This window comes from Balaenoptera ricei, chromosome 15, assembly GCF_028023285.1.
Source record: "Balaenoptera ricei isolate mBalRic1 chromosome 15, mBalRic1.hap2, whole genome shotgun sequence".
Lineage (NCBI taxonomy): Eukaryota > Metazoa > Chordata > Mammalia > Artiodactyla > Balaenopteridae > Balaenoptera > Balaenoptera ricei.
The window spans coordinates 62,894,393-62,910,976 of record NC_082653.1 but is presented as its reverse complement, the minus strand read 5'-3'; the positions used below and the strand labels follow the sequence as shown (position 1 = coordinate 62,910,976).

The following is a 16,584-nucleotide window of genomic DNA, read 5'->3' as shown; positions in this document are numbered from 1 at the left end:
TTCTTCAGAACCGTTTTTTTAGATTCCATATATATGTGTTAGCATATGGTATTTGTTTTTCTCTTTCTGACTTACTTCACTCTGTATGACAGACTCTAGGTCCATCCACCTCACTACAAATAACTCAGTTTCATTTCTTTTTATGGCTGAGTAATATTCCATTGTATATATGTGCCATATCTTCTTTATCCATTCATCTGTCGATGGACATTTAGGTTGCTTCCATGTCCTGGCTATTGTAAATAATGCTGCAATGAACATTGTGGTACATGACTCTTTTTGAATTATGGTTTTCTCTGGGTATATGCCCATTAGTGGGATTGCTGGGTCATATGGTAGTTCTATTTGTTGCTTTTTAAGGAACCTCCATACTGTTCTCCATAGTAGCCATCCATTCTTAACCCATTTAGAAAGTGGGAAAAGCAGTTGCTTCTTTTGACATCTCTTTTTGTGTTAATATTGACCTCATTCTTACTTAAATGCAGGTTTCATTTATGACATTAAACCTTGATTTTATTACTTTTCTTCAAGATTGCCCTTGTAGAAAAACATCCAGCATTTGCCATCAATGTTATCTCAAGTGGTTGGTTTTAGAAAAATCTGTAAATTTTTCTGAGGGTTTATTTGTTTTGGCACCAGCCTTTCCTCAATGTCAGCTTAACCAAACATGCATAGCCCTAATATAAATTTGGATGGACATGAGACAGTTACACATGCAAATAATATTTTGTTCTGCTCTCACCAGATTTATGTTTAAAAAGTAGACCTTGAGGGGAGATAAACTCCACCTATTTCTTCATTATTCTAAATTAGCATCTGACTGTGTTAGGTGTGCTTTTTGGGGAAGCTTTACTGAGTCAACTATTGAGAAGATCCCGAGACAGTTGGTGCTTGAGCAGAATGCAGACTGAGTGCAGTACAGGGTGCTTTCTGAGCCCTGTTTGTCCAGGAGAATCTCCCAGCAGGACTTCACATGGTACCATTTGTCTCTTTCACGGCCTTGGCACCTCCCATATTTCTCCCTTCCTTTTTGGACTCAGAATGAAAGTCCTAAGATTGCTGAGCGATGGAAATCAGGGTGAGACCACTGCTGATGATGGGCTGTGTGCACTTTGCTCTTCCTTTATGTCATGGGCTCTCTGCTCAGGAAGTGGTTTACCTTCTTTTATGACCTTGGTCAGTTTTCATCAATGCATGGAAAACCAGACTTAGAGAAGAGCCTTTGGTGAAATCTTTTTAGTCCAGAAGGAGCTAAAAATACTCTCTGCTTTTACTTTTTATTGCACCACAGAAAGCACAAAATCAGGCTTTTGCCTTAACGTTTTATTAACAGCCATCTGTTTCTGCAAGACATCTTGAACTCTTTTGTAGATAACCTTTTCTGAAGGGTTTTGGGGGAAGGTTATTTTCTATTTACCTCAGTTCTTAGAAGGAGGAAGGAAATGAGCACATATCTTATTTTGGCTAATTTCTAGTAGTGGAGTTAAAAAGGAAGAACTGCCTGCACTTTACTGTACAGGATGGCTGCCTGGTGCTTGACACAAGTGTTTTGAATTTGAACAGGAGTCCTGAAGAAATCTGGGTCTTCCTGGGATGACATGCTATATGTTCTATCTAAGCTGTAGGTGAGGAAACAAGCCGTAAGACAATTTGTTTCTTCCTCTGTAAAAACAGGGGTGGAACTATTCCCTTCCCATGGAAATTATAAAGGTCGCATGAGATGCAAAAGGATTTTTGATAGTTCCTAGAACTTAGTAGGTGGCTAGCATATATTATTTTCCTTTCTTGAAATACAAGAGAATTTAACACACTGGGAGATTCAAAACAATAGATGTGGTAGCAGAATGTATTTTATGTTTTTAGTTTCATGATAGAGAAGAAAATTTGTTACCATGCAGATATAAAACTGGAGCAAATGTGAAGTGTCCACTTTTCCTGTACTCACCTTTTAGTGTTTGCTTATGAAAAATCAGATGATGATGAAGTATGTCAGATTGGTACATAATGGGAGCAAGATTGCTTTGATATGGAGCATTTTAAAGAGTTTTGTTATTCAAATGAAGACAGCAATTTATGGAAGGTTGTATAGGTATATAAAACAGTGATAAGTGTAGAGTGGGAGGAATCATTGCAGCACCTGAAATAAAGCACACCGATACTTTCTCCCTTTTCCTCTGTGGAAAACAATCATGTTCCAGCAGCAGGTTTTTTTCTTACAATCCGCATGTGCTTCGTATTTAACATCAGAGAGATTTTAAACTGAAGGATTGTAGGAAAACAGAATACTTAAGATCTGCGCTGAACCTCCTTTCTTTCACTGGTACTGGACAGACCCATGCTTATTTGCCTCATTTACCAGCAGCTGCCCTTCGCCAGGCGACCCACGTGTCCAGAAGTGTAGACCCTGCTTGTCTCCCACGAGAGCGGTGCCCGACCCCCTGCAGGGAGGCCCTCACCTCACCTTCTCGTGTCCTGCCTGCCCCTCCTCATACAGAGGAGCAGAAGGTACTGGAGCCACAAGAGGGCAAAAGGCTATATAATCTGTCCTGGTTCCCAGCAGTTGCCTTTGGGTTTTAGCATCCTGGGTGATGGAGCAAATGTGTCTTTACTGAGATCCTGTTCAGCCTGGTTATCAATAAAGTCTATTGTTTTAAGTGTTACAGTAATTCCCCCCATGAGACTTCCAATTTCCCAACATAAGCAAGAGTTACAACACAGTTTGTGCTGTTGGGAAGCCTAGCTGTGAGTGTCACAGTGCACCACATAATTGGTTTCTATTTGCATTTCACATGTTAAAATCATTTGATTAATTTCTACAGTAGAACTGCTTCACTTCAGGGTATCATGTAGTAGAGAGCAGTTGTGGTCTCTGGGGTCAGGTACCTGGATTTGAATCCCAGCCCCACTCCTTAGACCTGGGCCCCCTTGGGCAAGTTACCCTCCCCGTGCCTCAGCTTCCTCATCTGGAGTTGAGAACATTGGTACCCATTTGATAGGTGTGCTGTCAGGGTGACATGGGAGAATGTTTGTAAAATGCACAGTGCCTGGCATGTCGTGGGCCTCAGTCAGCTTGTCACTGCTGTGGGGACGTTTATACTTTGAAGACCTGCTTCTTTGACCAAGTGCTGGGAGCTTTTTGTTTTTATAGAAAATACCATATAATCGTGCCTTTAGTACTGTACACCCCCCTATAAGTAGGGCTTTGTATTCAATTATGAGCCTTGATCAGAAAAGGGAGGGAGGGGAGGAAAAAGCATGCTTGTAACTAAATGGTGCTCAGGAAGAAGATTTGCATGCGCATCTTTTTTGCTTGTTATTTTCCCCCCGAGGCATATGGTCATATCCCAATCTTTGTGCTGGGTAGCATTTTCAGTTGTAGAATTTTACTGGGAGAGGAAAGTAAAGAAATAACATTTGTAAGTGACCCTTTGAAAGCTCTTTCTTTTTTATTTTTTTAAACAGCTTTATTGGGATATAAATTCACATACCCTACAATTCACCCATTTAAAGTGTACAATTCAGTGGTTTTGGGTACATGACATTATGCATTTTCTAAAATTATGGTAAAATACATGTAACATACAATTTGCCATTTTAACCATTTTTTAGTGTACAATTCAGTGGCATTAATTACATGCACAGTGCTGTGCAACCATCACCACTATCTATTTCCAGAACTTTTTCCTCACCCCAAACAAACTCCATAACCATCAGGCAGTAACTCCCCATTCCCTTTCCCCTAAGCCCTAGGTAAACCTCTCATCTACTTTTCTGTCTCTATAAATTTGTCCCTTTGTGAGCTGTTTCTTCTTGAGCAACTCATTGCTTCGGTGAGATCTTAATCTATTAAAACGATTGCTATTTTGCAAACACCTGGAGGATTTTTCTTTTCTATTTGCGTTGCTGTTTTGGGGAGCGGTGCCACACCCTCCGTAAGGTTTGCTCACAGGCAAGGCAGCAGGGGCCTCAGTGGGGGCCGCCTGGGTTCTCATTACGTTGCCTTCTGAAGCCGGGTCTGCTTCTGTGAAGTGGGGGTAGTAAACATCCACCTTGGGGGGCCGCCCCGAGGCTGCAGAGCCCCGTCGGTCAGGCTGCTGGCATAGGACATGGCGTGGAGCGGTTGTGCTGAGTGCAGCTGTGACCGTCACCACAGTGAACTTCCAAGAAGATAACGTGAATCTCGTTTTTCCCGGTACTGGGGACAGTGGTAGATAAACAGAGCGGGCTGTATGGACTTACCTCAGATCCTTGGGTGACAGTCTCTCTGTGTTGACAGGAGGAAAGAGGCAGAAGTGTGTGGTGCCAGTAAAATCTTTTTTTATAGAGAACAGTGACCTAGAAGTCCTCTTAAGAAAGCACTTCATAACTGTTTTCGTATCTTGCTTAAAAAGGTCTTGCAGCGAGGCTGGGTTGTGAATGAGAAGAGAGCACGTCTCTGTGTGTTGGTCACACTCGTGTGCGCTGAGCCTCAGGGTGCTGGTGAGGCTGTGTGACTGGGGAGCAGCAGAGTGAAGCGGACACCTCCTGCATTCGTCTGCCACCAGGAGCATTTGTGTTGAGCACGTCCTTTTCCCCCGGAGCCCCCAGTCATGCCAGAGCGAGGAGGTCAGGGGAGGCAGAACGGAGGCAAATAATAGTGCTGATTATGGGACCCTTCCTTTCCGATGGGCTGGCTTTCCCAAGAACTCGGTATTAGCTGTCCTTTAATTTTATGTTAATGGTGCTTGAATACAGGAGCAATGTCCTCTGTCCCCTCGGTTCTACCAAAAATGGGTCTCCAACCAGGGATAGGGAACATAGCTCATCACTCGTCCTAAACCAGTTAGAACTGTTGTGGATGCTGCTGCTTTTTTTTAAAAAAAAAATGTATTATCCCATTGCTTCTATCTAACTGCCTATACTATCTATCTATTTACTATTTTTGGCTGTGTTGGGTCTTCATTGCTGCACGCGGGCTTTCTCAAGTTGCGGTGAGCGGGGCCTACTCTTCGTTTCAGTGCGCCGGCTTCTGATTGCGGCGGCTTCTCTTGTTGTGGAACACTGGCTCTAGGCATGTGGGCTTCAGTAGTTGTGGCACGTGGGCTCAGTAGTTGTGGCTCGCGGGCTCTAGAGTGCATGCTCAGTAGTTGTGGCTCATGGGCTTAGTTGCTCTGCAGCATGTGGGATTTTCCTGGACCAGGGCTCGAACCCGTGTCCCCTGCATTGGCAGGCGGATTCTTAACCACTGCGCCACCAGGGAAGTCCCTGGACGCTGCTTCTTAATTATTAAGAGTCTAGGGAGTAAGCCTTTTAATAGAAGCGGAGTCCTTTCTCAACCTCTTCCAAATTGTGCAAATTTTGGAGTCAGGCGCCATGAAGAGTAAAAATCACACTATTACGAACGCTTAGAGCAGCCTCCCAGATTCTGGAAGACTTGAAGCCAATTGCTCCCTAGTTTACCGAATGTATTTTTCCCTGGTACACAGGATGTATTTTATCCTCCTATCCCTTAACCAAAGCCCTTTATTTTGCCCCAACTCATGTTCATTTTACTTTGGGTTTCCCAAATTACTAGGATGGAAAGAATCTCCAAGGATTGGCTTGGTTTGATTGCCCTGAAAGTTAGTACACTGATTTTCATAAAGGTGAAAGACAAGGCAAGTCTAGGGCACATTATAATATCCTGAAGCCTTTAATGTGGGGCTTTTCAATACTGGGAACTTAGTGCTTGTTTCCAAACTAGTTGTTGACTTCTCCATGGAAGGGGGTGCTTGCCTCAAGCTGATTTTGCCTTATCTAATTTCTACCTTGCAATCTTGTTTGCCAAAAGATTTATCAGGCAAGCTGCTACCGTGGCTTTGTCAAAAGGCTACTTTTTAGAGAAACCTTAAAGGGCACCCACTCCACATACCTCTACTTGGCATGCCAGCCCTGTGGGCCCCCAGGGGCTGTCCACATGTGGGCCCGTTCTAGCCTTGTATTTGCTCTGGTTGCTTTAAAGTACATGTCCCTCTGGCTTAATAACTTGTTTATCGTAATGATAAACAAGTAATTTGTTGAGGTTAAAAAAATCAATCCCTGGATATTTGTTTAAACAGCTTGCCTCCTCCATAGCAGGATATCATGTTAGTTTCCTATGATTCCTATAACAAATCATTGCAAGCTTGGTAGGTGCCTTAAAACAACAGAATTTATTCTTTCACAGTTCTGGAGGCCAGAAGTTTGAAATCAAGATATAGGTACAGCTGTGCTCCTTCCAGAGGCTCTGTCTCTCTAGCATCTGGTGACTGCTGGCCCTCCTTGGCTTGCGGCCGCATCACTCCAATCTCTGCCTCCATTGTCCCATTGCCTCCCCCTCTTTGTGTGTCCTGTCTCCCTCTACCTTTCTCTTATAAGAACAGTTGTGATGGCGTTTAGGGTCCACTTCGATAGTTCAGGGTATGTCCTCATTTTAAGGTCCTTAACCTAATTTCTAGTTATATCTGCTAAGATCCTTTGTCCAAGTGAGGCAGTGTTCACAGGTTCTGGGAATTAGAATGTGGATATATCATTTTGGAGGCCCACTGAATAGACATGTTGGTAGTGAAGTCAGCATTCTTAGGTATTCCTTGCCTTGCTTTGGCCCTGGCTATGAACAAGTAGGTAATAGTTATTTCCAAGACTATTTAACAGTTAATTTATATGATTCAAGGGTTAGCAGTGAGGGACTTCCCTGCTGGCTCAGTGGATAAGACTCCACGCTCCCAATGCTGGCGGCCTGGGTTCGATCTCTGGTCAGGGAACTAGATCCCACATGCATGCCACAACTAAGAGTTGACATGCCGCAACTAAGGAGGCAGGGAGCTGCAACAAAGGAGCCTGACTGCCGCAACCAAGACCTGGTGCAACCAAATAAATGAATAAATAAATATTTTTTAAAAAAGGGTTAGCTGTACTCTAAGAAATTTAGACTAGCTACCAAATATCTTCTCCAATGAACATCTTCCACGGTTCAGAGGATTTCACCCGCATTGACTGTAATTTCTGACAGCAGCCCTGAGGGGGTAGGTAATAGTGTCCCCATTTGAGAGCTGAGGCCATCTGCTGAGGGCCCCAGAAACCGCAGAGTCAGGGATAACCCAAGTTTGTCCGCAGCTGGGAATGGATTCTTCCTCCACAGCAGCAGTCTCTAAAAGACACAGTTCTACAGTTAGTGGCACATTTTCTTAAGAGATAACGCTAGTATCTTTGAAAGATTTCTTTCTCTCTGTGTTTGGCTTGAGCAGTGATTCTAAAAGACGTTGACTTTGACCCTTGGATTGTGGGGGACTGGTTTCCTCTGACATTTTACAATCTGCTGTTTTATAGGCCCTGCAGACGTTGCCTTTGTACAAGGTTTAGTTTAACACTTTTATTTGATGTAATTTGATATGGTTCATTTGATGGAGACTGTTTACATGAGCTGCTGGTTTTCTTTCTTTCTTTCTTCTTTCTTTCCCCCCTCCTTGTTGCTTGCGTTATTTCTCTGCTTGAGAAGGGGCATGAGTTGGCTTCGGGACAAATGTCGGGTAATGCTGTATTTGTCAAAACATAAAGTGGCTAGATGGAAATTGCACGCGCCCCACCCCCTGCGTGAAATGGAAATACCTGGTGCCCCAGTAACGCTCCTGTAGCCAGCGGTTGCCCTCTTATTTTACACGAGGGCTTTAGTGAGCAAAACAAATGAGTTTATTCTGTGAGAGACGTCTGCATGCTTCCTACCCTGGATGATAAAATTAGTTTTTTATAGCGCATAAATATGTATAATGATGAGCCGTTGCATACAAGGTTCTTATGAAGTGCTTTTACTGCTGTGCCCTGAAGGAAATACCAAGACCATTTGCAAGTACAGTAGAGCTGGCCGTCGTTAAAGGTTTCAATTTTCCTTTGGAAGGCTTGGGACTTGGGGTGAGGTACAAATTAATTCACTGCTCAAATTGTGTTGAGATTAGATTTTACTCGACATTTCTGTATTCCAGTCTTTAATGGTATAAGAGGAGTGCAGTTTTACTTGGAAATGTCTTTTTTTTTGAGGTAAAGCTTTTTAGGAAGAGAAGTGTAGTCTTGATGAAAGCAGATGAGCAAATGCAAATTTTTACTCATTTATTGAAATACTGAGTCTCTAGATGGAAGAATGAGAAGCTTGGAGGCTGGAGGATTTTCCTTTTGCTCGGGCAAGACACCAGAATAAACACTGTTCTCCTTTAGGAAGACATGCCGTAACATCAGACGTCCTTCTAGATCATTCAGGCCTGTGTGTATGTGTACAAATCTGACCTGCATAAAATAAGCATTCAGACACCTCAGTGTCTCGCTCAACCCTGAGATGTGCTGATGCACTGGCTTTCCTGATGGTGATCATGGTGTGTGGGGGCAGGTGTGACTGGAAGGCCCGATGCCCAGGTAGCCCAGATAGCAGCTCTTTCTGCACTGCAAACATGGGAAGGTTGTCCTTTTGACCTGTGGCTGTATGGCTCTCTTCTCTGCTCGGTCATCCTGGTTGCCTTCCTCAGTCTACCCAAAGCTCTTCTCAGACAGCAACATCATTTCTTGTATCTGGACTCTGCCCCATCACACAAAGCTATAATTTAATCAGATCTTAAAGCATTACCAAAAAACCCCATGGACAGCAGGCTCACTGTTTCACATGGAGGCTTTGGAAGTAGCTCAGGTTAAAGCCCGGTGGGAGTGGGTACCCAGCAGAGAGAAGGCAGGAGACTTTAGTGTAGGGCTTGTAGTGGGAAGCTTTGGGTCTGAGTCTGTCTCTGCTCCCATGATGGCCAAGGGTGAGCCACTGGACTTGGGAAAACCTGCTTCCTCATACCTTGTATGACAGGACTGATGCCTGCCTGTCCTCCAGACTCCAGAGGATCAAACGAGGCTGAATGTGCCATAATAAATACTGTTATTTTAGTCAGGGACTTTGTCCTTTAAAAAAGTAATATATATTTTTCCTGACTGAAACACAAATTACCCACTCGTAATTCCACCAGCCAAAAAAAAAAAAAGCTGTCATTTTAGTGTATTTCCTACTAGTGTGTTTTCTATCTCTATTTCATTTATTAATTGAGTTGTACTATTTATATAATTTTGTAACTTAAAAAAATACAGTAAAGGATTTTACAAAAGACAGTAAAACTAGTGGTTAGCAGCATCATGTCACTGGCCTTCAGTGGTTTGTCAGGTGGATATATCATTGTCCACTTATAACCTAACCTTTGTGTTGGGCCTTTTGTCAGATGCATGTCCACTGCACTGCACTGGGCATTACTGGTTTTTCTGCCAGTTGCTTCTTAAAGTGGCCCTCAGTGCACCTCACTGATTCACTGTCTTTCTCTGCCATCAGTTAACAGCATTGGAAAGCATGCTGCTGCAGGAGCAAAATTAAGTATTTTGTTTCATTTCTGAATAGAATTATTGGCTTTACACATAGACTCGGTCATGCAGAATTTTAACAAGCTGTAATGATCTTTTCGATTCCCCGAGGATTGAGCCTACGTGCAAAGTATTCCTGATTGACCTTCAGGACTTCCTGTGTGCATTTTTTTTTTAAATTTTATTTATTTATTTATTTATTTATTTATGGCTGTGTTGGGTCTTCATTTCTGTGCGAGGGCTTTCTCTAGTTGTGGCAAGTGGGGGCCACTCTTCATTGCGGTGCGCGGGCCTCTCACTATCGCGGCCTCTCTTGTTGCGGAGCACAGGCTCCAGACGCGCAGGCTCAGCAATTGTGGCTCACGGGCCTAGTCGCTCCGCGGCATGTGGGATCTTCCCAGACCAGGGCTCGAACCCGTGTCCCCTGTATTGGCAGGCAGATTCTCAACTACTGCACCACCAGGGAAGCCCATGCATTTTTTTTTGCAAAGGATATATCCAGCCATTTCTTTTCCATAGCACTTTATTTATTTATTTATGCCCCACGGCATGCAAGATCTTAGTTCCCCGGATCGAATCTGCACCCCCCCTGCAGTGGAAGCACGGAGTCTTAACCACTGGACCGCCAGGGAAGTACCCCTGTGTGCATTTTTGAATATCACCTTTGCCCTTTTTGCTTCCTTGAGCACAGCTGCATAAAATGGGTTAATACTGGCACTGTTTTGCAATCCTTTTTTATTCACTGGACAACTAGGGAATGGTTCAGATAAGCCATAGTCCAAGGCAAGCTATTGTGTCATCAAAGAATAACATTTGATCTTAGTGTACTTCTTTTGAGCTGCTCAGTGTGTTTTGTGGTTGCCAGAATCTGGCTCTGAAACTTGTTGGTAAGGTCGGAGAATTTTGATAAGGTTGGAGACATCTGATTCTTTGTATGTATGTGAGTGTTCCTCCTTCCAATGTTGGCCAGCCTTGGGTGCTGCTTTAGTGGTTAAAGTTTGTGATGCTGGAGGTGCTGATTTGTGGCCAAGTCACAGAAAGGGTTGGACTTTTGCCAGTGAGTTGCCAAGAGAGTAGTTTAAGTAATCTTTTTTTTTTTTTTTTTTACTTTCTTCTTAAAAATGAGAAAAACAGCTGTCAGCAATAATTTTCCCCAATTTATCTCTTGCAGAGAACCTAGTTGCATGCCACAGTTCAGCTCCTGGTTTCCGGGAGTGGTGGAAGCCTTATGTTATTGCTTCCTGGATTTCGAGGTAGTCCTTGGTGTTTGTTGTAATCATTTTGTGTTTTTCTAAGCCAAAATGATTTACTGTAAACAAATCATTAAGACTAATACTTTTTTGGACAAGTTGACACAAGTCATTATTATCCAGCTGACCAGTGAATCATCACGAATGGCAATTAACACAGCCTTGAACATACTCTTTTTCTGTGAACCCAGTGATTTTCAGTTCCCAGATTCTGAGTCAGTAGGGCTTAGGTGGGGCTTAGGAATTTACATTTCTGTCCAGATGCCGATCTGGGGACTAGGGAAGCACATTTTGATAAGTGCTCAAGGTTCTAGGCTCCTGAGGAGCTTTATGTCTGAAATGAAATTCTTCTGTGACTACGGGCCTTCTTACACAGTCTAGGTCACAGTGTCATATCGCCCTGGTCAGCAAAGAATGTTAGCAGATGGCTTTTCATGAGTGCCATGCAGCATATGGGCAGCAGAGGTGGGTAGCTGTTTGGGACATAAAGCCATTGTACACAGCCTATTCTGTGTAGCCTATTAAAGAGGCTGAGCTGAATTCACCCAGCCTGCTGAGTGAATGACCCCGAGTGTGCTGTGTTCTACCCTTGGATCTTTCTAGACATGTTTGAAAGCCGAGATAAACAACATTACCAGTATTATCATAGAACATTAAAAAACTGACAAATGGGCTTCCCTGGTGGCGCAGTGGTTGAGAGTCTGCCTGCCAGTGCAGGGGACGCGGGTTCGAGCCCTGGTCTGGGAAGATCCCACATGCCGCGGAGCAACTCGGCCCGTGAGCCACAATTACTGAGCCTGCGCGTCTGGAGCCTGTGCTCGGCAACGAGAGGCCGCGATGGTGAGAGGCCCGCGCACCGCGATGAGGAGTGGCCCCTGCTTGCCGCAACTGGAGGGAGCCCTCGCACAGAAACGAAGACCCAACACAGCCATACATACATACATAAATAAAAAGAATGTAAGCAGACAAGAATAGCATTAAAAAAAAAAAATAATAATAATGCCTTCCCTGCAGAATACAGTACCCCAAAACTGTTGCTTCTCCTATAAAAAAAAAAACAAAACAAAACTGACAAATGCCAAAAAGAGTAAAATTTGTGTTACAGCATCTAGAATGTGAACTTGAGTCATGTAGTTTACCAGGATAGAATCCTGGTGTAAAATTGGCCCTTGTATCAAATGGGGATTTTAATTTTAGTCTTTGACAGAGTTCGTGTCAGTCCTTTGGAGAATAAGTGCTAAAATAACGTTTCACCAGGAAACTTGCAGGAACGTGGCAAGGGCCCCACACAGCCTTGAGTGTCTTTACCAAATTACAGCCGTCTTGAATCATCACTGAAATAGAAATAACGTTTCATGCAAGCCTTGGTCCGAATGTGTTTTTGATATCTGCAGATGAAAGGCCTCTTGAAAGAGACTGTTTTTCAATACAATCACAGGGAAGGAACACCCTTTCATGTGTTTATCAGCATTTCTGCTTGCCTAGTGCATTTCCTCATATGTTAAAATGAAAACTGTCCAGTCAGATGATCTACACGTGAGGTATTTTATCAAATCACTCTAGGGAGTCAGTGTAGGCCTTTTGACAGCCAGTTTGTATGAGGCATGCATGCAATGAAATGTTTTAATTTTCCCTCAGAAGGGCAGGGGTGCTACCAGAGCAGTGGCTTGCAAACCGTCTGACCTAAGGGGGCAGGGAGGCCCTGGCGAGTTTACTTTGGTTCTGTTCCACAGACGCTCAGCTACAGTTTTAGAATTGGTTTCCCAATTGTATGGGGTGCAGTCTGCCAAGTCACACACAGAATTGGTTTTCGTGTTCTTCCAGGGTTTGGGACGATTCACTTCTCAATAAAGCCCAGGCATGAAGGTGGAGGCATAGGGAATGAGTGAGAAGGGCCAGTAATATAATTCATCTGAAATTTGAAAGGGGTTTCTATTTAGTTAAAGTATTGAGTAAGCATACAAGGTAGTGTAGGATTAACTAACTTAAAAAAATCTTTTTGAGTGTTTTCACTGAGAATAAATTTTTACTTAGTTTAAGCAGAAATGATACTTAAAATCCAGATGAAATATTAGAGAACAAATAGCCAGTATAATACTTGACAAAAGATATCTTAAAAAAATTCTTTTTAAAATATTTGCATGGTGAGAGAATTGGGAAAGTCTGCTTTTCAACTGTCATCCTTGTTTGTATTTATAGGACAGTAGGTTTTCTAAACTCGTTGAGGCCAATGATCTTAGGAGGAAAACAGTATTTTAAAAAGAAATAAAGCAATGGCAGACTCAACCTTGTGATTTCACTTTGTATTCGTCTCCCCCACAGCAGGTGAGGTAGTGCATAGGGTACACAAGATTTATTCTACTAGCATTTTCAGTTGGACTTTCTCTAAGAAAATCTCTGGTTATTTCCCCTGGGCCTCTTGGTTCTGGTAGCCTCTATTTTCTTTCTTTCTTTTTTTTTTTTTAATTTATTTTTTATTGAAGTATAGTTGAATTACAATGTGTTAATTACTGCTGTACAGCAGAGTGACTCGGTTATACATACATACATTCTTTTTCATTTTCTTTTCCATTATGGTTTATCACAGGATATTGAATATAGTTCCCTGTGCTATACAGTAGAACCTTGTTGCTTATTCTATTTTCTTTTCTTTTCTTTTTTTTTTGGCTGCGCTGGGTCTTCGTTGCTGCCCACAGGCTTTTCTCTAGCTTAGGCGAGCGGGGGCTACTCTTCGTTGCGGTGCGTGGGCTTCTCGCGATGGCTTCTATTGTTGCGGAGCGCAGGCTCTAGGCATGCGGGCTTCAGTAGTTGCAGCATGTGGGCTCAGTAGTTGTGGCTCGCGGGCTCTAGAGCGCAGGCTCAGTAGTTGAGGTGCATGGGCTTAGTTGCTCCATGGCGTGTGGGATCTTCCCGGACCAGGGATCGAACCCATGTCCTCTGCATTGGCAGGCAGACTCTTAACCACTGCGCCACCAGGGAAGTCCCTCTACTTTCTTTTTTAAGTTTAAAACATAATAGTAAAAGGAATTCTTAAAAACAAAGTTTCCCAAAACGATTGGCTTTTTTTCGGGGCGGGGGCTGGGGAGTAGTTTTTATTTTTGGTTTAATGACATCAGTGTTTTACAAAGCTGTCAAAATAGTATAAAATTTTGTGCTTTTTTAAAAATTAAAATTGTACCACAAGTTATTGATGTTTTGAAGTTTTTGAAAATTATCTTGAAGTTAATTTTGATCGTTTAATATTCTGTTGAAATGATGAACTGTAATTTACCAACCCCCTCATAAATTGAATCTGGAGGTTGATTTTGATTATTGGTGCATTTGACGGTATAGCAGTGAACATCTTGTTGATTCAGCTTTTATTCTTCTGTTGAAATTTGGGTACACATTTTAAATTGTTTTTATGGTGCTTGACTTTTATATGTTCCTTTAACTTTTACTGAAAGTTTTCTTGATATGGTTTTTAAAGCTGGGAGCCATCTCTAAATTTACTAGATGGAGAATTGAAAATTATGTGAAGCATAAAAATATTGATCCTTATAACCCAGGACTAACTTTTCAGGTTCTGGTTGTCAGTAGTAATAACAGCTACTTTCGAAGGGAACCTACTGTGTGCTAGATGCTTTATATGTCTCATTGTCTTCTGACATTGCAGGCAGTATTCATTAAATTGGGTAAACCAGCTACCAGAACCAGAATAGTACACTTGAGACTAAATTAGTGAACTAAAAATAAATTTGGTTTCTTAGCCATAGGATTTGGTTTATTAAATTGTAGGCTAGGCAACAAGTTCTCAAACCACAGAGTACCAGAACTTCGTTTTTTCTGGCATTAACAGAACAGTGGTATTCATGCTGATGGTTCCATTTGTAAACTAGATCATGCCCTGCCTGGCTTTTGAATGCCTGGTAATAATGTGCCTTAATTGCGGGTCAGTGAAGCCAAACTAATTGCTTGTTGGGCACTTGGATTGCCTTTTTAATTTGCTGTATAATGAGGTCCCTACCAGAAATGCACAATATGTTATCTAAATAAAACTCATTAAAATCATCTTACAAACAACAGAATGCCTGATATCTTGTCCATAATCTTGCAAATAAAAGCAAATCGAATGGCATTACAGAGAGTTGTAACTTAGAAGTACTCTTTTAAAAGTGCCTTTGTATCCATTTTGGAAGTATACATAAATGATTGCTACGGTTAATATCCGTGTGATAGGTTTTTTTTTTTTTAAGCAAGGATTATTTTGCTTTGCGCTCTTAATATGTTTTAAATGGCAGTAATGACATGAGCTTTTGAGATGGTCACTTATTTAAGACTGTGCAGTTCACCCAGTAAGATTAGTATTCATCCAATGACTGCATTCAGTTAAAAAAAAAAAAAAAGACATCAGTGACACATTCTTAGCTCACAAAACACCAATCTATAGGGGTTACCTTTACAGTTGTGGGAACAGTTGTTCATAGGTGGTTAAGTTGGTTAGCACTCTGTAGTACTTGTTTTCTCTCAGTTTCTCTGGACCAACAAGGCAGCTCTTTGACTCTTTGATTACTAATTTTTTTCATTTAGCTAATACTTATTGAGTAGCTCCTGAGTGCCAGGAGCTGTTGTAGGTGTTGGGGGTACCAGTTTTTTTCTTCTCTTTATGATAAACATTTAGCCCTAGAGAAAAAATGTGAAGTGAATCTTAAGACCCTTTGAAATGATTTTAGAAATAGGGTAATATAATTAAGAAGCTTCTACAAAAGAATTTAATAGATGCTTATATCTTTATTTTTTTTTAGCTAAATAAACATGCCTATATCAGTCTTTTTTTAATAGAAGTTAGTCCATTATCCATTTTTCTTTTCTTTTGGTAGGCTATTTCTCATGAGAGTCATGGATATCCCCTATCTAAACTTGGAAGGACCAGACTGTAAGTGAATTTTTATTTTCTCGTTGCATCTGCATATTTAAGTGTGTGGTCTGGAAGGGATAACAGGAAAAGTATTACTGAAGAAAGAGTTTTATTCACTTAAAAATAGCCAGTGATTTTGTGGTTGATATGAATAGTATGCTTAAGTTAATGTTACCCTTGGGCCTTGATTAACTCATCTCTTTACTTACATTTTCCAGTTTATACATGAGTTGAATTTTAAAAAAATACGTCTTCTCATCATTACTTCATTTTCACTCAGAACTCTAAATTCATAATTTTTTATAAATACATATGTAATAGATTTTAAGATGTGCTAGCCATGTCAATAACAGTACATTTTCTATTTTCCAATTATTTGAGTATGTATATATTTAAGTTTAGTGGGTGGATTTTTTTTTTTTTTCATTGAAAACCTCAGAAAGCCAGTCTATTTGGGAGGTGGTTGCTTCTTCTTCTGATTATTCTTTTCCATTGCTGTTTTCCTAGCCTGGCTTATTTGCCTTAATGTATGCCGAAAGGCATAGAGAAATGGGTGAACTACACTTTATACTTGATGATAATAATCATTGTAATAATAGTTTGAGGACATACTGTGTTGCACTCCATATTAGACTTACGTTTAAATCTGTCATTCTCACAGCAATTCTACGAGCTGAATATCGTCATCCCCAATTTATAACCATGAGTGGCTGGAGTGGTTAGGTCTCTTGCTTAGAGTTGCACAGTTAAATGGTGGGTCTGGGATTAGAAAACAAGATTGTGACTCAGGACTGCCTCTGCTCAAACACAGTCCATTTAACTTGGACACTGCATTATTATTATTATTATTATTATTTTAACTAAATAAACATATGGACAACTAGATTAAAATGAGAAAGTTAAATGTTTAGTGAAACTTCTTGAACAGAGCAGTCTTTTTCTTTTTTTCTTTAAATAATTTTCCCAGGAACTTCATGAGCAAAGATGTTTCTGCATAGAATTGCTAGGGTTCAAATTGTTGTGGGTTCTGTAAAGTATCAGAGCGTGAGGCCTAAGCTCAGATGG

General features: G+C 41.5%; 1 protein-coding gene across 2 annotated transcripts in view; it reads left to right on the top strand.

Moving 5' to 3' along the window:
- The window catches only part of PARN (poly(A)-specific ribonuclease), a 166,712-nt gene that overhangs the window by 39,318 nt on the left and 110,810 nt on the right, over positions 1-16,584 (top strand). For both annotated transcript variants that reach the window (XM_059897738.1, XM_059897737.1), the window contains exon 19: positions 15,482-15,537. In XM_059897738.1, the coding sequence (XP_059753721.1) occupies positions 15,482-15,537 (56 nt within the window). The remainder of the gene's footprint in view (positions 1-15,481; positions 15,538-16,584) is intronic.